At 45.7% G+C, this 22824-nt stretch overlaps 1 protein-coding gene across 3 annotated transcripts in view; it reads left to right on the top strand.

Annotated features, from left to right (window-relative positions):
* LOC133663719 (basic-leucine zipper transcription factor A-like) overlaps positions 1-22824 on the top strand; it is a 75829-nt gene that overhangs the window by 48818 nt on the left and 4187 nt on the right. For 2 of the 3 annotated variants that reach the window (XR_009828395.1, XM_062068402.1), the window contains exon 4: positions 12705-12833. Coding sequence is in view for 1 of the 3 variants with exons in the window: in XM_062068402.1 (XP_061924386.1) it covers positions 12705-12758 (54 nt within the window). In the remaining 2 variants the exon portion in view is untranslated. Of the gene's footprint in view, positions 1-1050; positions 1075-12704; positions 12834-22824 lie in introns of those variants that run through there. The other variant, XR_009828396.1, reaches the window with a different exon arrangement.

Raw genomic sequence — 22824 nt, 5'->3', positions numbered from 1 at the left:
TGTGTGTGCGTGTGTGTGTGTGTGTGTGTGTATTTTTTTAATTGATGAAGAATCATTACAAGTAGGAATCTCAAATAGGAATAGTGGCTGGACAGGATAAATTAAAAAATGAAAATAAAATTTAAAAAATTAATAATGTATATTAAAAAAAAAAGATATATATATATATATATATATATATATATATATATATATATATATATATATATATATATATATATATATATATATATATATATATATATATATATATATATATATATATATATATATATATTTATGTGTTTTTTAATCTTTTTTTTTTTTTTTTTTTACAGATTAAGAATAGTTACAAAATAAGAATCGCGATTCACTCAAAAATCCAATTTTTTATTTTCTTTTCTTTTTTGACAGCCCTGTTCATGACACATTGTGGAGGCGTAGTGCGGGTCGGTCAAGGCGCTCACCCACTCCCACTCTGTCTGCTCGCATGTAGACACACTCATGCCTGTCATGTGATGTGCCGTGGGGTCCAGATGAGTGGAATCTCGGCGTTGGCTCTCGCTACACTGAGCACCACAGGGGGTCTTGGTGCTTGCAAAAATCAACAAAGCCGCTGTCACGAAGCGCCGTCTGGATGGCATGCACGGGCACGCGTACATGCGCACACGCACGGGCACGCGTACATGCGCACACGCACGGGCACGCGTACATGCGCACACGCACGGGCACACGTACATGCATCACACCCACCGCACGCACATGCCAGCAACACAAAAAAAAAAGGACAAAGAAAAAAAAACAAAAGCGCGCACGCAACGTGCCCAAAAGGCCGTGGTCTTGCCACGCAGGGGCACAGCTGGACCACCACCAGTGACCGGGGTCCAGGAGAGGAACTCATTTAGGGAAATTAGGGAAAAACAAGTCTGTTAACGACTTAATCCCGTCTTAAATGCTTGCGTGATCCATGGTGTCTGCGATGTGGCCCACAGGGAGGAGAGGCGAGGGATGGCGTGGCGGCTCAGCAGAGAGAAAGCGTTTAATAGATGGACTGAGAGGGACTTTGGGAGCGTTTCAGAAGGATCTAGCACAGGGGTGAGCAATTAATTTTTACCGGGGGCCGCATGAGCAACCTGAGCACTTCTGAAGGGCCGCACCGACAATATTTCAATTCAATTTTGCTCAAATTATTTTTGATATACCCAAAGATAAATAATAATAATATAAATCATTTCATTTCACCTAACTTAACTTTATACAAAAGCAGATTGCTTTTAATGGTTTTATTTTCAACACTGTCTTACACCACACTTCCTGATGTATAATACAATGCAAAAATGTCCATTTCTGTCACTTTATCCTGCATCCTCTTTAAAAGTCCAACATTTTTCCCCGTCAGATTTGGACAACCAAGTCATTACCTGTGGTTGTCTCTTTAAAGGCCTACTGAAAGCCACTACTAGCGACCACGCAGTCTGATAGTTTATATATCAATGATGAAATCTTAACATTGCAACACATGCCAATACGGCCGGGTTAACTTATAAAGTGACATTTTAAAATTCCCGGGAAATATCAATCAATCAATCAATCAATGTTTATTTATATAGCCCTAAATCACAAGTGTCTCAAAGGGCTGTACAAGCCACAACGACATCCTCGGTACAGAGCCCACATACGGGCAAGGAAAAACTCACCCCAGTGGGACGTCGGTGAATGACTATGAGAAACCTTGGAGAGGACCGCATATGTGGGTAACCCCCCCCCCTCTAGGGGAGACCGAAAGCAACGGATGTCGAGTGGGTCTGACATAATATTGTGAAAGTCCAGTCCACAGTGGATCCAACACATCGGCGGGAGTCCAGTCCACAGCGGGGCCAACAGGAAACCATCCCGAGCGGAGACGGGTCAGCAGCGCAGAGATGTCCCCAACCGGCTGAAACATCGCGGTATGATGACGTATGCGCGTGACGAAGTCCGAGTAACGGAAGTTATGGTACCCCGTAGAATCCTATACAAAAAGCTCTGTTTTCATTTCATAATTCCACAGTATTCTGGACATCTTTTGCAATTTTTTTAATGAACAATGAAGGCTGCAAAGAAGACAGTTGTAGGTGGGATCGGTGTATTAGCAGCGGACTACAGCAACACAACCAGGAGGACTTTGTTGGAGCGCTAGCCGCGCTAGCCGCCGACCTCACCTTGACTTCCTACGTCTCCGGGCCGCCAAACGCATTGGGTGAAGTCCTTCGTCCTTCTGCCGATCGCTGGAAGGCAGGTGAGCACGGGTGTTGATGAGCAGATGAGGGCTGGCTGGCGTAGGTGGAGAGCTAATGTTTTTAGCATAGCTCTGTGCAGTCCGGTTGCTAAGTTAGCTTCAATGGCGTCGTTAGCACAGCATTGTTAACCTTCGCCAGCCTGGAAAGCATTAACCGTGTATTTACATGTCCACGGTTTAATAGTATTGTTGATTTTCTATCTATCCTTCCAGTCAGGGGTTTATTTCTTTTGTTACTATATGCAGTTAAAGCAAGATGCTATCACGTTAGCTCGTAGCTAAAGCATTTCGCCGATGTATTGTCGTGGAGATAAAAGGCACTGAATGTCCATTTTGCGTTCTGGACTCTCATTTTCAAGAGGATATAGTATCCCAGGTGGTTTAAAATACAAATCTGTGATCTACAATAGAAAAAGGAGAGAGTGTGGAATCCAATGAGCCAGCTTGTACCTAAGTTACGGTCAGAGCGAAAAAAGATACGTCCATCACTGCCTCTCAAGTCATTCACTGTAACGTTCCTCATCTACGAATCTTTCATCCTGGCTCAAATTAATGGGGTAATCATCACTTTCTCGGTCCGAATCTCTCTCGCTCCATTGTAAACAACGGGGAATTGTGAGGAATACTAGCTCCTGTGACGTCACGCTACTTCCGCTACAGGCAAGGCTTTTTTTTTATATCAGCGAGCAAAAGTTGCGAACTTTATCGTCGATTTTCTCTACTAAATCCTTTCAGCAAAAATATGGCAATATCGCGAAATGATCAAGTATGACACATAGAATGGATCTGCTATTCCCGTTTAAATAAAAAAAATCATTTCAGTAGGCCTTTAATTGACTGCATGGCTGCCAGCTACTCCGTGATTTGAAAGTCGGCAGTTATCCCACGTAAGAAGATGAGCAGCCGGGCGGTGTCACGTACATCGCAGCTCTCATCCAAAGCCAGCGAAAAACAGTCAAAGTCGGCCGTTCTGTTCTTCAGCTGAAGCTCCAAGTTTCCAGCGATGTGTCAGGCTTGTCCCTGACAGTTTGGCTATGTTTTAGTTTTTCCTCTGCGTTTGTCTTAGTTTCCTGTCAGTGCTTTTTTTTTGTCTTCATTTCCTGATTATGTTCCCTGAGTGTTTTGTCCCCTCGGCTGTGGCTGATTGGCACCTGGCCACACCTTGTGCCAGTCAGCCAGCTGCTATTTAAACCTGTCCTGCCCTCCAGTCACTGGTTGGATCATTGTCACTTGTCACTTCTACCTGTAGCTTCTACCTATTTGTCGTCGTAGCTCCGTCTACTTTTGTCCACTCCGCTTTTGTCATAGCTCCTTCGTGTCACAGTAAGTGTTTTTGTTTATTGTCTACAGTTAGCCTTTGTGCTATTTTAGCTTATAGCCTAGTTTGTTCTCCGCCTTGTGCGCGCCTTTTGTTTGTTCCCTTTTGTTTGTTTTTTTGCTATAACATCTGAATTAAATCATGTTTTTTCGTTCAATGCCTGCCATCATCTCTGCATTCTTGGGGTTCGTCAACTACAAACTCTGACACGATGGTCTCAACCCGCCTCGTTACAGTGCGTCGGGAGAGTGACACGTTCTCAAATGCGACCCTCTTCTCGGGGCATGTCAGCGCAACAATAAGTCCAATAAGCACACCTTAATAAACTCTCCGTTTTTTTTTGTGAGAAATGACTAAACTTGTCCTGACGGCTGCATCTCTGGGGGTGTGAAATTTGGCAAAAAGTCCTTGTTGGGTTTGCAGTTTTACCATCAACGCATCAGCCTCCCTTGCGCGCTCTTCATCAGACACATTCCGGTATTTTTCCTGGTGCTTGGTCGTGTAATGGCGATTCAAATGATATTCTTTAAACACAGCAACGTGTGTACCACGAATTAAGCACATGGCTTTACCTTTCATTTCTGTACAGAAATACTTGTCAGTCCATGTCTTGTTGAAAACACGCCATTCCTCATCAACTTTTCTCTTTTTAGCGTCTCATCGCTTGTCGCTGTGCACCTTCACTCACAGGTTACACCCGGACATACGCCCATAAATAACACTTTTCAAAATAAAAGCAGCACGAGCATACGTCCACACGGAAGTAATACAAATAACGCTTTTCAAAACAAAAGCAGCACCGACATAGATACTTTTTTGAATGTATTTTGTAATTTATGATTGGCCTCACGCGGGCCGGACAGGGACGCACAAAGAGCCGCATGTGGGCCCACAAAGAGCACAAAGAGCCGCATGTGGGCCAAGGTCTGATCTAGCAGGTATGATGTGAGGTCTCCTGGCACACAGAAAAAAGTGCCTTGTTGTTGTTGTTGTTGTTGTCGACCACTTTTGAGTCGCAGTCTTTCGTCCTTGATGAAGAGCCCTGACCTCCTGCGTGCAGCACATAAACACACTTGTGAGCCGGAACTTGTCCAGACAAGCTGGTGGGAGGAGGACATCAATAATGTGGGAAACAACCTGCTCCTTGACCTCGTCCTCGCCAAATGCATCCTTCCAAAACAGACCCATTTAAAGGGGGGACGGCACTTTTTGGGAGAATTTGCCCATCCTAAACATCCATCCATCCATTTTCTACCGCTTGTCCCTTTTTGGGGTCGCGGGGGGTGCTGGAGCCCGTCTCAGCTGCATTCGGGCGGAAGGCGGGGTACACCCTGGACAAGTCGCCACCTCATCGCAGGGCCCATCCTAAACAATCTCTATGTTATGTAAGACAAGAACACACATATTTTAAATTTTTTGTAATTTTTTTAAATAATTTTTAATTTTTGTAATTTTTTCCAAAAATTTTTTAATTTTTTAAAATGTTTTTTATTTTTATTTTTATATGTATATATATATATATATATATATATATATATATATATATATATATATATATATATATATATATATATATATATATATATATATATATATATATATATATATATATATATATATATATATATGTACATATGTATGTATATTTATACATGTACTGTATGTATATATGTATAAAGATGTATATATTTATGTATTTTCATATATGTATGTATATATGTATAAACTTGTATGTATATTATGTATATAAATATATATATATATATACATACAGTATGTGTGTGTATATATGTGTGTATATACATATATATGTATGTATATATGTATGTATATGTATATAGATTTATATATGTACATATGTATGTATATTTATATATGTATGTATAAAGATGTATATATGTATGTATTTTCATATATGTATGCATATATGTATAAACCTGTGTATATATATATATATATGTATATATGTATGTATATATTTATGTATATGTATATAGATTTATATATGTACATATGTATGTATATTTATATATGTACTGTATGTATATATGTATAAAGATGTATATATTTATGTATTTTCATATATGTATGTATATATGTATAAACCTGTATGTATATTATGTATATACATATATATATATATATATATATATATATATATATATATATATATATATATATATATATATATACATATACATACATACAGTATGTGTGTATATACATATATATGTATGTATATGTATATAGATTTATATATGTACATATGTATGTATATTTATATATGTATGTATACATGTATAAAGATGTATATATGTATGTATTTTCATATATGTATGCATATATGTATAAACTTGTATATATATATATATATATATATATATATATATATATATATATATATATATATATATATATATATATATATATATATATATATATATATATACACACATGCGTGCGTGCGTGTGTGTGTGTGTGTGTGTTCGTGACTGTGACCCACTTCTGGTGTTTGGATGATCCAGATGGATCAGGGCAGGACCACCATACATAGGACTAGACTAGCAAGGTGGACCAGGAGGTCTGCATGACTTGGTGGAGGTCACGCAGGAGAGTAAGCGATATAACGGCCGCTGAGTGGTCGCTGAGACATGTGTTGACGCACGCAGACACTTGAAAAGGCATGGCCTAAATTAATGATGTTTTTTTTCATCCTGCAAGATATCAACAAGCAGCAGGAGGCACCCTTCGTGTCCCTCACCCCGTCCCCTCCTGCACCACTCCAAGACCACCTAAATGTCTCACGTCCCCTCCTGCACCACTCCAAGACCACCTAAATGTCTCACGTCCCCTCCTGCACCACTCCAAGACCACCTAAATGTCTCACGTCCCCTCCTGCACCACTCCAAGACCACCTAAATGTCTCACGTCCCTCCTGCACCACTCCAAGACCACCTAAATGTCTCACGTCCCATCCTGCACCACTCCAAGACCACCTAAATGTCTCACGTCCCATCCTGCACCACTCCAAGACCACCTAAATGTCTCACGTCCCCTCCTGCACCACTCCAAGACCACCTAAATGTCTCACGTCCCTCCTGCACCACTCCAAGACCACCTAAATGTCTCACGTCCCCTCCTGCACCACTCCAAGACCACCTAAATGTCTCACGTCCCCTCCTGCACCACTCCAAGACCACCTAAATGTCTCACGTCCCCTCCTGCACCACTCCAAGACCACCTAAATGTCTCACGTCCCCTCCTGCACCACTCCAAGACCACCTAAATGTCTCACGTCCCTCCTGCACCACTCCAAGACCACCTAAATGTCTCACGTCCCCTCCTGCACCACTCCAAGACCACCTAAATGTCTCACGTCCCTCCTGCACCACTCCAAGACCACCTAAATGTCTCACGTCCCTCCTGCACCACTCCAAGACCACCTAAATGTCTCACGTCCCCTCCTGCACCACTCCAAGACCACCTAAATGTCTCACGTCCCTCCTGCACCACTCCAAGACCACCTAAATGTCTCACGTCCCCTCCTGCACCACTCCAAGACCACCTAAATGTCTCACGTCCCATCCTGCACCACTCCAAGACCACCTAAATGTCTCACGTCCCCTCCTGCACCACTCCAAGACCACCTAAATGTCTCACGTCCCCTCCTGCACCACTCCAAGACCACCTAAATGTCTCACGTCCCCTCCTGCACCACTCCAAGACCACCTAAATGTCTCACGTCCCTCCTGCACCACTCCAAGACCACCTAAATGTCTCACGTCCCATCCTGCACCACTCCAAGACCACCTAAATGTCTCACGTCCCATCCTGCACCACTCCAAGACCACCTAAATGTCTCACGTCCCCTCCTGCACCACTCCAAGACCACCTAAATGTCTCACGTCCCTCCTGCACCACTCCAAGACCACCTAAATGTCTCACGTCCCTCCTGCACCACTCCAAGACCACCTAAATGTCTCACGTCCCCTCCTGCACCACTCCAAGACCACCTAAATGTCTCACGTCCCCTCCTGCACCACTCCAAGACCACCTAAATGTCTCACGTCCCCTCCTGCACCACTCCAAGACCACCTAAATGTCTCACGTCCCTCCTGCACCACTCCAAGACCACCTAAATGTCTCACGTCCCCTCCTGCACCACTCCAAGACCACCTAAATGTCTCACGTCCCCTCCTGCACCACTCCAAGACCACCTAAATGTCTCACGTCCCCTCCTGCACCACTCCAAGACCACCTAAATGTCTCACGTCCCTCCTGCACCACTCCAAGACCACCTAAATGTCTCACGTCCCCTCCTGCACCACTCCAAGACCACCTAAATGTCTCACGTCCCTCCTGCACCACTCCAAGACCACCTAAATGTCTCACGTCCCTCCTGCACCACTCCAAGACCACCTAAATGTCTCACGTCCCCTCCTGCACCACTCCAAGACCACCTAAATGTCTCACGTCCCTCCTGCACCACTCCAAGACCACCTAAATGTCTCACGTCCCCTCCTGCACCACTCCAAGACCACCTAAATGTCTCACGTCCCATCCTGCACCACTCCAAGACCACCTAAATGTCTCACGTCCCCTCCTGCACCACTCCAAGACCACCTAAATGTCTCACGTCCCCTCCTGCACCACTCCAAGACCACCTAAATGTCTCACGTCCCCTCCTGCACCACTCCAAGACCACCTAAATGTCTCACGTCCCCTCCTGCACCACTCCAAGACCACCTAAATGTCTCACGTCCCTCCTGCACCACTCCAAGACCACCTAAATGTCTCACGTCCCATCCTGCACCACTCCAAGACCACCTAAATGTCTCACGTCCCATCCTGCACCACTCCAAGACCACCTAAATGTCTCACGTCCCCTCCTGCACCACTCCAAGACCACCTAAATGTCTCACGTCCCTCCTGCACCACTCCAAGACCACCTAAATGTCTCACGTCCCTCCTGCACCACTCCAAGACCACCTAAATGTCTCACGTCCCCTCCTGCACCACTCCAAGACCACCTAAATGTCTCACGTCCCCTCCTGCACCACTCCAAGACCACCTAAATGTCTCACGTCCCCTCCTGCACCACTCCAAGACCACCTAAATGTCTCACGTCCCCTCCTGCACCACTCCAAGACCACCTAAATGTCTCACGTCCCTCCTGCACCACTCCAAGACCACCTAAATGTCTCACGTCCCCTCCTGCACCACTCCAAGACCACCTAAATGTCTCACGTCCCTCCTGCACCACTCCAAGACCACCTATATGTCTCACGTCCCTCCTGCACCACTCCAAGACCACCTAAATGTCTCACGTCCCCTCCTGCACCACTCCAAGACCACCTAAATGTCTCACGTCCCTCCTGCACCACTCCAAGACCACCTAAATGTCTCACGTCCCCTCCTGCACCACTCCAAGACCACCTAAATGTCTCACGTCCCATCCTGCACCACTCCAAGACCACCTAAATGTCTCACGTCCCCTCCTGCACCACTCCAAGACCACCTAAATGTCTCACGTCCCCTCCTGCACCACTCCAAGACCACCTAAATGTCTCACGTCCCCTCCTGCACCACTCCAAGACCACCTAAATGTCTCACGTCCCTCCTGCACCACTCCAAGACCACCTAAATGTCTCACGTCCCCTCCTGCACCACTCCAAGACCACCTAAATGTCTCACGTCCCCTCCTGCACCACTCCAAGACCACCTAAATGTCTCACGTCCCTCCTGCACCACTCCAAGACCACCTAAATGTCTCACGTCCCTCCTGCACCACTCCAAGACCACCTAAATGTCTCACGTCCCCTCCTGCACCACTCCAAGACCACCTAAATGTCTCACGTCCCTCCTGCACCACTCCAAGACCACCTAAATGTCTCACGTCCCTCCTGCACCACTCCAAGACCACCTAAATGTCTCACGTCCCCTCCTGCACCACTCCAAGACCACCTAAATGTCTCACGTCCCCTCCTGCACCACTCCAAGACCACCTAAATGTCTCACGTCCCTCCTGCACCACTCCAAGACCACCTAAATGTCTCACGTCCCCTCCTGCACCACTCCAAGACCACCTAAATGTCTCACGCCCCCTCCTGCACCACTCCAAGACCACCTAAATGTCTCACGTCCCCTCCTGCACCACTCCAAGACCACCTAAATGTCTCACGTCCCCTCCTGCACCACTCCAAGACCACCTAAATGTCTCACGCCCCCTCCTGCACCACTCCAAGACCACCTAAATGTCTCACGTCCCTCCTGCACCACTCCAAGACCACCTAAATGTCTCACGTCCCCTCCTGCACCACTCCAAGACCACCTAAATGTCTCACGTCCCTCCTGCACCACTCCAAGACCACCTAAATGTCTCACGTCCCTCCTGCACCACTCCAAGACCACCTAAATGTCTCACGTCCCCTCCTGCACCACTCCAAGACCACCTAAATGTCTCACGTCCCCTCCTGCACCACTCCAAGACCACCTAAATGTCTCACGTCCCTCCTGCACCACTCCAAGACCACCTAAATGTCTCACGTCCCCTCCTGCACCACTCCAAGACCACCTAAATGTCTCACGTCCCTCCTGCACCACTCCAAGACCACCTAAATGTCTCACGTCCCCTCCTGCACCACTCCAAGACCACCTAAATGTCTCACGTCCCATCCTGCACCACTCCAAGACCACCTAAATGTCTCACGTCCCCTCCTGCACCACTCCAAGACCACCTAAATGTCTCACGTCCCCTCCTGCACCACTCCAAGACCACCTAAATGTCTCACGTCCCCTCCTGCACCACTCCAAGACCACCTAAATGTCTCACGTCCCCTCCTGCACCACTCCAAGACCACCTAAATGTCTCACGTCCCTCCTGCACCACTCCAAGACCACCTAAATGTCTCACGTCCCATCCTGCACCACTCCAAGACCACCTAAATGTCTCACGTCCCATCCTGCACCACTCCAAGACCACCTAAATGTCTCACGTCCCCTCCTGCACCACTCCAAGACCACCTAAATGTCTCACGTCCCTCCTGCACCACTCCAAGACCACCTAAATGTCTCACGTCCCTCCTGCACCACTCCAAGACCACCTAAATGTCTCACGTCCCCTCCTGCACCACTCCAAGACCACCTAAATGTCTCACGTCCCCTCCTGCACCACTCCAAGACCACCTAAATGTCTCACGTCCCCTCCTGCACCACTCAAGACCACCTAAATGTCTCACGTCCCCTCCTGCACCACTCCAAGACCACCTAAATGTCTCACGTCCCTCCTGCACCACTCCAAGACCACCTAAATGTCTCACGTCCCCTCCTGCACCACTCCAAGACCACCTAAATGTCTCACGTCCCTCCTGCACCACTCCAAGACCACCTATATGTCTCACGTCCCTCCTGCACCACTCCAAGACCACCTAAATGTCTCACGTCCCCTCCTGCACCACTCCAAGACCACCTAAATGTCTCACGTCCCTCCTGCACCACTCCAAGACCACCTAAATGTCTCACGTCCCCTCCTGCACCACTCCAAGACCACCTAAATGTCTCACGTCCCATCCTGCACCACTCCAAGACCACCTAAATGTCTCACGTCCCCTCCTGCACCACTCCAAGACCACCTAAATGTCTCACGTCCCCTCCTGCACCACTCCAAGACCACCTAAATGTCTCACGTCCCCTCCTGCACCACTCCAAGACCACCTAAATGTCTCACGTCCCTCCTGCACCACTCCAAGACCACCTAAATGTCTCACGTCCCCTCCTGCACCACTCCAAGACCACCTAAATGTCTCACGTCCCTCCTGCACCACTCCAAGACCACCTAAATGTCTCACGTCCCTCCTGCACCACTCCAAGACCACCTAAATGTCTCACGTCCCTCCTGCACCACTCCAAGACCACCTAAATGTCTCACGTCCCCTCCTGCACCACTCCAAGACCACCTAAATGTCTCACGTCCCTCCTGCACCACTCCAAGACCACCTAAATGTCTCACGTCCCCTCCTGCACCACTCCAAGACCACCTAAATGTCTCACGTCCCCTCCTGCACCACTCCAAGACCACCTAAATGTCTCACGTCCCCTCCTGCACCACTCCAAGACCACCTAAATGTCTCACGTCCCTCCTGCACCACTCCAAGACCACCTAAATGTCTCACGTCCCCTCCTGCACCACTCCAAGACCACCTAAATGTCTCACGCCCCCTCCTGCACCACTCCAAGACCACCTAAATGTCTCACGTCCCCTCCTGCACCACTCCAAGACCACCTAAATGTCTCACGTCCCCTCCTGCACCACTCCAAGACCACCTAAATGTCTCACGCCCCCTCCTGCACCACTCCAAGACCACCTAAATGTCTCACGTCCCTCCTGCACCACTCCAAGACCACCTAAATGTCTCACGTCCCCTCCTGCACCACTCCAAGACCACCTAAATGTCTCACGTCCCTCCTGCACCACTCCAAGACCACCTAAATGTCTCACGTCCCTCCTGCACCACTCCAAGACCACCTAAATGTCTCACGTCCCCTCCTGCACCACTCCAAGACCACCTAAATGTCTCACGTCCCCTCCTGCACCACTCCAAGACCACCTAAATGTCTCACGTCCCTCCTGCACCACTCCAAGACCACCTAAATGTCTCACGTCCCCTCCTGCACCACTCCAAGACCACCTCAATGTCTCACGTCAGGCGAGAGCTGATAGCAGCATCTTTAATTCATGCAGACATTGTGGGGATAACAGGGATTCTGGAGCTGGTCCAAGTTTGCACGCACACACACACACACACACACACACACACACACACACACACACACACACACAGACACACACACACACACACACACGCACTCTCATGAAGGAAATGTTTGTCCACATGTGCCATGTTATTATCTAGTCTATCTAGTCCACCTCTAATTACAGTATTTCCAGACTATAGAGTTATAAGCCACACCCACTACATTTTTCAGAAGAAAAAACTCCGCGTATAAGCCGCAGCGGACTATTAGCTGCAGATATATACAGTATGTTGTGAAATGAGTTTTTTAAAACAGGAATATCCTGTAAATGTTTATTTACATGCCTTAATTGTCTCCAAACGGTGTCTGTGACAGGGCAGTAAAACGGCCGGTCAAACAAAACAGAAGTCATGGTCGTGGACCCGCTAGCTGCGCAAGCTAGCTCTCCAATCAGCTCAACAGACTCAATAACTCCACGCTGACGTTTTGGAGAAACCACAAAACGTAAGTTAACAATACTCACAGACACTCGTAAACGTGTTAGCATATTCGCTAATGCTAACGACGCCAGCTTGATTACATGACGACAGCACGTACAAATATGCGTGAAAACGCGCCTACAGACGTCACACATGGGACGCTTTGTTCAGTAAGACTTGGTTCAGAGACTGGATCGATTGCTTCAGTCTTAGTTTATTGGAAGTGAGTGTTCAGTTTTCATGAACATTTCTGCAATGAATTATTTTACACCAAATTTTTTGGAGAATTATTTTTCAGGCTGAATTTTTATGTGCTTTTTCATACACTGAATTTTTGTGCACTGATTTTGGGGGGCGGGGGTCAAATTGGGGCCACGTTGGATCCACATTGGGGCCACATTGGGTCCACGTTGAATCCACATCGGGGCCACATTGGGTTAACATTTGGGCCACATTAGATCCACATTGGGGCCACATTGAATCCACATTGGGGCCACATTAGATCCACATTGGGGCAGCATTGGGTTCACATTGGGGCCACATTAGATCTACATTGGGGCAGCATTGGATCAACATTGGGGCCACATTGGATCCACATTGGTCCACGTTGAGGCCACATTAGATCCACATTGGGGCCACGTTGGATCCACATTGGGGCCACATTGGGTCCACGTTGAATCCACATCGGGGCCACATTGGGTTAACATTTGGGCCACATTAGATCCACATTGGGGCCGCATTGGATCAACATTGGGGCAGCATTCGGTTCACATTGGGGCCACATTAGATCTACATTGGGGCAGCATTGGATCAACATTGGGGCCACATTGGATCCACATTGGGTCCACGTTGAGGCCACATTAGATCCACATTGGGGTCTCATTGGATCAACATTGTGGCCACATTGAATCCACATTGGGGCCACATTGGGTTCACATTGGAGCCACATTAGATCCACATTGGGGCTGCATTGGATCAACATTGGGGCCACATTGGATCCACATTGGGCCACATTGGGTTCACATTGGAGCCACATTAGATCCACATTGGGGCTGCATTGGATCAACATTGGGGCCACATTGGATCCACATTGGGCCCACATTGAGGCCACATTGAATCCACATTGGGGCCACATTGAATCCACATTGGGGCCACATTGGGTTCACATTGGAGCCACATTAGATCCACATTGGGGCTGCATTGGATCAACATTGGGGCCACATTGGATCCACATTGGGCCCACATTGAGGCCACATTGGGGCCACATTAGATCCACATTGGGGTCTCATTGGATCAACATTGGGGCCACATTGGGTCCACATTGAATCCACATTGTGTCCACATTGAGGCCACATTGGGGCCACCACATTAGATCCACATGGGGGCCGCATTGGATCAACATTGGATCCACATTGGGTCCACATTTGGCCACATTGGGGCCAGATTAGATCCACATTGGAGTCTCATTGGATCAACATTGGTGCCACATTGGGGCCACATTGGGTTCACATTGGAGCCACATTAGATCCACATTGGGGCCGCATTGGATCATCATTGGGGCCACATTGAGTCCACATTGAATCCACATCGGGGCCACATTGGGTTCACATTGGGGCACATCGGGGCCACATTGGATCCACAGTTGGTCCACATTGTGTCCACATTGAATCCACATCGGGGCCACATTGGGTTAACATTGGGGCCACATTAAATCCACATTGGGGCAGCATTGGATCAACACTGGGGCCACATTTGGTCCACATTGGGTCCACAATGGGGCCACATTAGGGCCACAACAGAGCCACATCGGGGCCACATTGGAGCCACTTTGCGTCCACATTGAATCCACATCGGGGCCACATTAGATCCACATTGGGGCCGCATTGGATCAACATTGGGTCCACATTGGGGCCACATCGGTTCCTCAATGGGGCCACATTAGGGCCACAACGAAGCCACATTGGGGCCACATCGGGTCCACTTTGGATCCACTTCGGGGCAACATTGGATCCATATTGGGGTTTGTGTGCGTCCATACTGGAGTCTGATAATAATCACATTTTACTTGCAGTAAGCAGGAACAAATCAGATTTTTAAAAGTCGGATCTGGTCCACTTTGTCCCGCAGTGTAAACCTAGTCTAGTCCCAGTGTGCTATGAACACACTGTCAGGGTCAAAGGTGGTGAACTTGATCTGGTTTAAGGTGCTAAAAGGCAACTTTGCTTCTTCAAATGAGTCACAATGGCAGCTGAAAGAAGCACAGAGAAGTTTCATGACGTCAAGCATCAACTAGTTAATACTACACAACTACACCTTTTTATTTATTTCTCCTGTTTACACATGTGTGTGTGTGTGTGTGTGTGTGTGTGTGTGTGTGTGTGTGTGTGTGTGTGTGTGTGTGTGTGTGTGTGTGTGTGTGTGTGTGTGTGTGTGTGTGTGTGTGTGTGTGTGCAGGGGTTAGAGCTGTGGTTTGAGTGCTAAGTGAATGTGTCAGTGCAGAGGGCAGGGGGCCCCCACGGGGCCAAAGTCAGTCACGGGAGCACACGAGCCGCTGGTGGCACAGACATTCCACCCGCAGGGTGTGGGTGTGTGTGGGTGTGTGTGTGTGTGTGTGTGTGTGTGTGTGTGTGTGTGTGTGTGTGTGAGTGATGGTGCCATGGTCTCCATACACAGATGCTGACGTGTGTGTGTGTGTGTGTGTGTGTGTGTGTGTGTGTGTGTGTGTGTGTGTGTGTGTGTGTGTGTGTGTGTGTGTGTGTGTGTGTGAGGGCCCCAGGGTGACTTGAACGTGGGCCATTGTTGTCTGTCTTCATGAACACATCACTGGCATGAACACACACACACACACACGCACATACACACACACACACACACACACACACACACACACACACATTGTCAAGGACGACACGCAGCACACGCCTCTCCACTCCCACTCATAAACACAGTGTTGTCAGGATCTTCTCAGTATGAACACCACACTCAGAGTCCTGCATGCCACCCTGGAACATCTCATTACATGTAGTGGACTGTCATCTTTAGCACACTCCCATATGTGGATCCAATGTGGAACATCTGATTACATGTAGTGTAGTGTCATCTTTAGCACACTCCCATATGTGGATCCAATGTGGAACATCTGATTACATGTAGTGTAGTGTCATCTTTAGCACACTCCCATATGTGGATCCAATGTGGAACATCTGATTACATGTAGTGTAGTGTCATCTTTAGCACACTCCCATATGTGGATCCAATGTGGAACATCTGATTACATGTAGTGTAGTGTCATCTTTAGCACACTCCCATATGTGGATCCAATGTGGAACATCTGATTACATGTAGTGTAGTGTCATCTTTAGCACACTCCCATATGTGGATCCAATGTGGAACATCTGATTACATGTAGTGTAGTGTCATCTTTAGCACACTCCCATATGTGGATCCAATGTGGAACATCTGATTACATGTAGTGTAGTGTCATCTTTAGCACACTCCCATATGTGGATCCAATGTGGAACATCTGATTACATGTAGTGTAGTGTCATCTTTAGCACACTCCCATATGTGGATCCAATGTGGATCCAATGTGGAACATCTGATTACATGTAGTGGAGTGTCATCTTTAGCACACTCCCATATGTGGATCCAATGTGGATCCAATGTGGAACATCTGATTACATGTAGTGTAGTGTCATCTTTAGCACACTCCCATATGTGGATCCAATGTGGAACATCTGATTACATGTAGTGGACTGTCATCTTTAGCACACTCCCATATGTGGATCCAATGTGGAACATCTGATTACATGTAGTGTAGTGTCATCTTTAGCACACTCCCATATGTGGATCCAATGTGGATCCAATGTGGAACATCTGATTACATGTAGTGGAGTGTCATCTTTAGCACACTCCCATATGTGGATCCAATGTGGATCCAATGTGGAACATCTGATTACATGTAGTGTAGTGTCATCTTTAGCACACTCCCATATGTGGATCCAATGTGGAACATCTGATTACATGTAGTGTAGTGTCATCTTTAGCACACTCCCATATGTGGATCCAATGTGGAACATCTGATTACATGTAGTGTAGTGTCATCTTTAGCACACTCCCATATGTGGATCCAATGTGGATCCAATGTGGAACATCTGATTACATGTAGTGTAGTGTCATCTTTAGCAAACTCCCATATGTGGATCCAATGTGGCCCCAATGTGGGTACAATGTGGACCCAATGTGGATCCAATGTGGGTACAATGTGTCCCCAATGTGGACCCAATGTGGATCCAATGTGGACCCAATGTGGATCCCATATGGAACATCTGACTGTTGGGATAATATGTAGTGTAGTGTCATCTTTAGCAGACTCCCCAATGTGGCCCCAATGTGGATCTAATGTGGAACATCTGACTGTTGGGAGTACATGTAGTGTAGTGTCATCTTTAGCAGACTCCCCAATGTGGATCCAATTTGGATCCAATGTGGCCCCAATGTGGATCCAATGTGGAACATCTGACTGTTGGGATTACATGTAGTGCAGTGTCATCTTTAGCAGACTCCCCAATGTGGATCCAATGTGGACCCAATGAGGATCCAATGTGGCCCCAATGTGGATCCAATGTTGAACATCTGACTGTTGGGATTACATGTAGTGTCATCTTTAGCAGACTCCCCAGTGTGGCCCCAATGTGGATCCAATGTGGCCCCAATGTAGATCCAATGTGGCCCCAATGTGGATCCAATGTAGACCCAATGTGGATCCAATGTGGAACATCTGACTGTTGGGATTATACGTAGTGTAGTGTCATCTTCAGCAGACTCACCAATGTGGCCCCAATGTAGATCCAATGTAGACCCAATGTGGATCCAATGTGGAACATCTGACTGTTGGGATTATACGTAGTGTAGTGTCATCTTCAGCAGACTCACCAATGTGGCCCCAATGTAGATCCAATGTAGACCCAATGTGGATCCAATGTGGAACATCTGACTGTTGGGATTATACGTAGTGTAGTGTCATCTTCAGCAGACTCACCAATGTGGCCCCAATGTGGAACCAGTTTTTCATCACAGACGATTTAAAGCCCCACTTAGGAACTTTTGAGTTGTGGTTGATTTTGGCGGCACCAGTGGAGCAAAGCGGTAGTGTTTTGCCAGAAGAAGACCACATTTCCCATGATGCCTAGCGCATATAGCGTCACACTGACACCATGTAATGTCGTCACAAATAGGAGTCTCTAGTGGTGCTATAAAGTGGGAGTGAAGTATGCTGTAAAGCAAGTCTGCACAGGTTCCTGCTCCTCAAAGTCACTAAGTGCCAGTAAAAGGGACACAGACCCCTCAGACCATGACACAGGTGTCACTCAACTAGTTGTAAGTCCCAAAACTTAAGTCAATGTATTTTAAGAAGCCTGAAAAATTACTTAGTGCTGCTTAAAAAAATTAAAAAATCAATGTTTCTCAGCATATTATTTTGCTCCCATGAGCTTCCTGAAGGATTTGACCATTTTTAATGCTAACTACACATGTTGCTAGCATACATCCATCCATCCATTTCTACCGCTTGTCCCTTTCAAATACACCTAATATTACTATAACTTGAAGTACCGTATTTCCTTGAATAGCCGCAGGGGCGCTAATTAATTTAAAACCTCCTGTCACTCCGGCGTTTACCGGAAGCCTGCGGGATGGCTGTGCATGCGCTAATTATTTTAAAACCTCTTCTCACTCCGGCGTTTACCAAAAGGAATGCGGTAAATTTAGGCGTGCGCTTTGAGTGTGATGTAAGCATACCATCATGAAAAGCACATTTAATTAAAAAAAATGTTATTATGGTCTTACCTGTACTTATAAATGGAGTCCATTTGCAGCTCCTTCTGACCAAAAGCATCGATAACTTGTTTATAGAAGTCTTCATTATTTTCTTTCTTCAGTTTTAAAAGTCTCTCTGTCTCGATGGAGATATTCCTTTAATTATTACCTCCTGCTTCCATTGAAAGTCCAGTTTAGAAAACTGTTTTATTTTAGATACCGGTATGTAATCCTCCATGTTAAAAGTTCAGGCGAGAGGAAAAAAAAGAGACGATCTGTTGCTGCGTGTTGTCACTTCTTCTGCAGTACCGGAAGTCGCAAGAAGGATCACTAGCGCCCTCTACCACCAGGAGGCGGGAGTCATTTAATGACTCATACAGTATTTGACACACGCAGCTACGGTATATTAATAAAACATAGCTGCTTACTGTTCTTTTTAGCATACTGTACCGGTATTCAATAGCTTGGACCTTAAATCCTACTGAATAGCTCTTTATCTTTTTTCCTTTGTGTGATTGCAAACTACTGAAATCAGCTTCCTCCATTTTGAAAATGAGGACAGGTAAAGCGTCACTTGTGACGTAACGAATTTGACCCGGCGGAAGTTCTAGACATATGCTAAATATTTTGCAAAACGAGTTTGACCCGGCGAAAATTATAGACATGCGATAATAAAATTAGAATTTTGCGAAATGAATTTGATCCTGCGTTAATAATGAACCGGCGATAAGGCCAAGCATGCGTTAATTATTTTGAGAAACGAGTTTGACCCGGCAGTAATTCTAGACGTGCGAATACTATATTCCCTGCGCCAATTCAAGGAAATACGGTACATCGTTAGGCATTCCTGTAAATGGCTAGTTTTAAAGTCACACATTTAAAGCGACACACAGTGAGGTAATAACCATCGAGATTAGCCTGCAGAGGAGCAGTAACCATGGGAACGGGAGTCAGAGGGGACAGGTAAAGGAACAGGCGTGGGAGAGAAAGTGCGCCCCCTTACAAGCGTAGCAAAACATGGCTAACGCTAATGCTAAGGAAATGCTTTATTTGGACCCCTCTTTGTCACAGCAGACGGCCCCCTGCTGGCCCCCTGCTGGCCCCCTGCTGGCCCCCTGCTGGCCAGGCAGATGCTCTTTTGCCACTTGACTTGCCACGAGGAGACAAGACGGAGGGACGTGGTGTCATGACCTGTCAGTCACTTGTCAGCTTGACTGATGATTGTGTGTTTAAAGCTCATCAAGATGAGGATGATGATTGATTAGCAGCTGCCATCGCTCTGCAGTCTTTCTTTCTTTGTGTCCTCCACTCTTTACACTTCTGTCCCACTCATGAGAGGCGAGTGTCCAAGACTTAGGCAGCCTCCTTTTACCCGATACCAATATTTTAGTACCAGTACCAGCAGGCCTGGCCCTAACCAATCTGGCGCCCTAGGCAAGATTTTAGGTGGCGCCCCCTCCCACATCGGCAGTGAAGTGTATATACTCACAAGAAACCGAATAGCTTTGTCTTTGACCTTTTTTTTTACTTAAAGAAAGCAAATCAACATATTATATGAGAATGTTATGTTATGATTATCTTTAACCGAATCACAGCAGTGCTCCAATTAAAAAACAGCATTCCCTCTCATGTGATATTGTTTAATTAACATTAATCATGTGCACTTTAACAACCAGGCTTACAACTATACCTAATATATAAAGGGGTGGAAAAGTGACTATTACCTGCAGGGCAAACATTAGCTAACCAGAAGGCAATAACAATGTCAACAAAAAACACCTGCTTAACAGATCTAATACAAATGTCCCTGAGGAATGTAAGCTGGGAGTACTGTAATTACCTAACGTTAATTATTATTTTCCATAACAATTTAGCCCCCTCCACAATATTAACCCGACGTTAAAACAGAACTAGCTATTTATTGATTAGCAATTGCCGAATCATGTAACATTAGCTTAATGCTAAAAAAGCCAGGTTACTATCACATTCTGTAACAGACAAATAATTTCATGTAGGCTAACGTTACCTACCTGCTACCTCTGTCTTTTTCTCGTTTCTCCTCCTCTTTTCTCTTTTTTCTTTCCTGGGCACCAGACAGTTTTGGCCGTTTTCACATCTTGTGTTGATTTTTTGATGTGGTGACGTCCAAAAAGAGTCATGATACGGGAAGGGAGGGGGGCGCACCGTGCGGGGCGAGGGGGGGGGCGTAATGTTGTAACAAATAATATTTCTATTAAATAGGCTTTACTTTGCATTTTAATTAACGTGGGATTATTTTTTGTATTTAGAAATAATAGTACCAACTTTTTTCTTCTTTTTTTCTCCAACATTTGTGGCACTGGCGTGGCGCCCCCTGATGGACGGCGCCCTTAGCATTTGCCTATACGGCCTGGCCCTGAGTACCAGTACCGGTACGTGGCCACATTCAGTCCACATTGGGGCCCACATTGTAAATGGTAAATGGGTTATACTTGTATAGCGCTTTTGAAGGTGTTATCTTCCTCCTCTTCGAGGTTTCGGCACCAAAAAATGTGAGGAATTAGCCGTAACTGTTGTGATTAAAGCTCCTTTCCATGAGCCTCGTATTTTCATGACGTCAACATGGATGACAGTAGCGTGCATCTAGATCCACAACCAGTCTCAATGTTCTACCAGGTGTCCGGGTCCCATGTTCATGCCCATGTCCGTGCCCGTGTCCGTATCAGTGTCCATGCCCATGTCCGTATCAGTGTCCATGCCCATGTCCGTGTGAACTTGAAGTGCAGTGAAGGTCTTTGCTAATAAGATGTTTTATGGAGCGATTTATTGGCTGTGAGGATGGAAGACTGCCTGAGGAGGACTGATCTTTACAAGAAAAGTCTTATTAGTCCTAACTACTTTTTGGACATCTGCTGGTCTTCTCGCCTCCACTCGTGTCTGGAACTAAGTCAAGCCAGCACACATGTTCAGTCTCTTCTCACAGCACCAATCCAACTGATGCATGAGAAGACTCGCAAGCTTTATGGCCCGTTAAATGTTCTTCTAACGCCGTTAAATGTTCTTGTAACGTCATTGAAATATTTCCTGGAGGACGCACACACCGGAGATGTTCTTTTTCACATTGGTAGGCGTCAAGGAGGCCGATAAGCAATATTGATCAGCAGTAGAAGTTGATTAAACATAAATATTGAACATCTGGACAAGGATTGAAGTTGTTTTTGAACTTTATTTTGTAGTAAAGGTGGAGCGGTATTCACATAATGTTTGATGTTGTGTTTAATTTAGCATAAAAAAAACATCTTTTAGAGGAACATCAGCATTTTATTTCTAAATATGACAAATCTCCTGGGAAAATTGGTCAAAATATGACATTTCCCTACATCACAATAACTCATCTACTCCATTTTATAACACGTCATGGCAGGGGGGCCCAAAGTGCGGCCATTTGTGTCCCATAGCTAATGCGGCACAATTGTTAGCATTCTGATATTAGCATTAGCATGAGCTTTTTTGTGTGCAAATTTAGCAAGTATACACCTCAGTGTCAAATACTTGACAAATGATCCCTGTTAGCATGCCAGCTTTTTTGGGGTTTTTTTAACTAATTTTGTAGTTATAGCCTTAGTCATATTTAGGTTGTTGACACATGATAATGTTAGCATGCTAGCATTTTAATCAATATTTTCAGACACACCAGAGTAATACATTTTTAGCACTTGATGAATGTTTCCTGTTAGCATGCTAGCTTTTTTAAATATTTTTTTTTACCTAATTTTGTAGTTATACCCTTAGTCATATTCAGATTGTTGATACCAGATAACGTTAGCATGCTAGCATTTTAAACAACATTTTCAGGCACACACCTGAGAGTAATATATTTTTAGCACTTGATGAATGTTTCCTGTTAGAATGCTGGCTTTCAAAAAAAAAAATTTTTAGCTAATTTTGTAGTTATACCTTTAGTCATATTTAGGTTGTTGACACATGATAACGTTAGCATGCTAGCATATTAATCAACATTTTCAGACACACAAGAGTAATACATTTTTAGCACTTGATGAATGTTTCCTGTTAGCATGCTAGCTTTTTTTAATTATTTTTTTTACCTAATTTTGTAGTTATACCCTTAGTCATATTTAGGTTGTTGACACATGATAACGTTAGCATGCTAGCATTTTGATCAACATTTTCAGACACATGAGAGTAATACATTTTTAGCA

This window comes from Entelurus aequoreus, linkage group LG13, assembly GCF_033978785.1.
Source record: "Entelurus aequoreus isolate RoL-2023_Sb linkage group LG13, RoL_Eaeq_v1.1, whole genome shotgun sequence".
Taxonomy (NCBI): Eukaryota; Metazoa; Chordata; class Actinopteri; order Syngnathiformes; family Syngnathidae; genus Entelurus; species Entelurus aequoreus.
The sequence above is the reverse complement of the archived record's forward strand: the minus strand, read 5'-3'. Positions and strand labels throughout refer to the sequence as shown.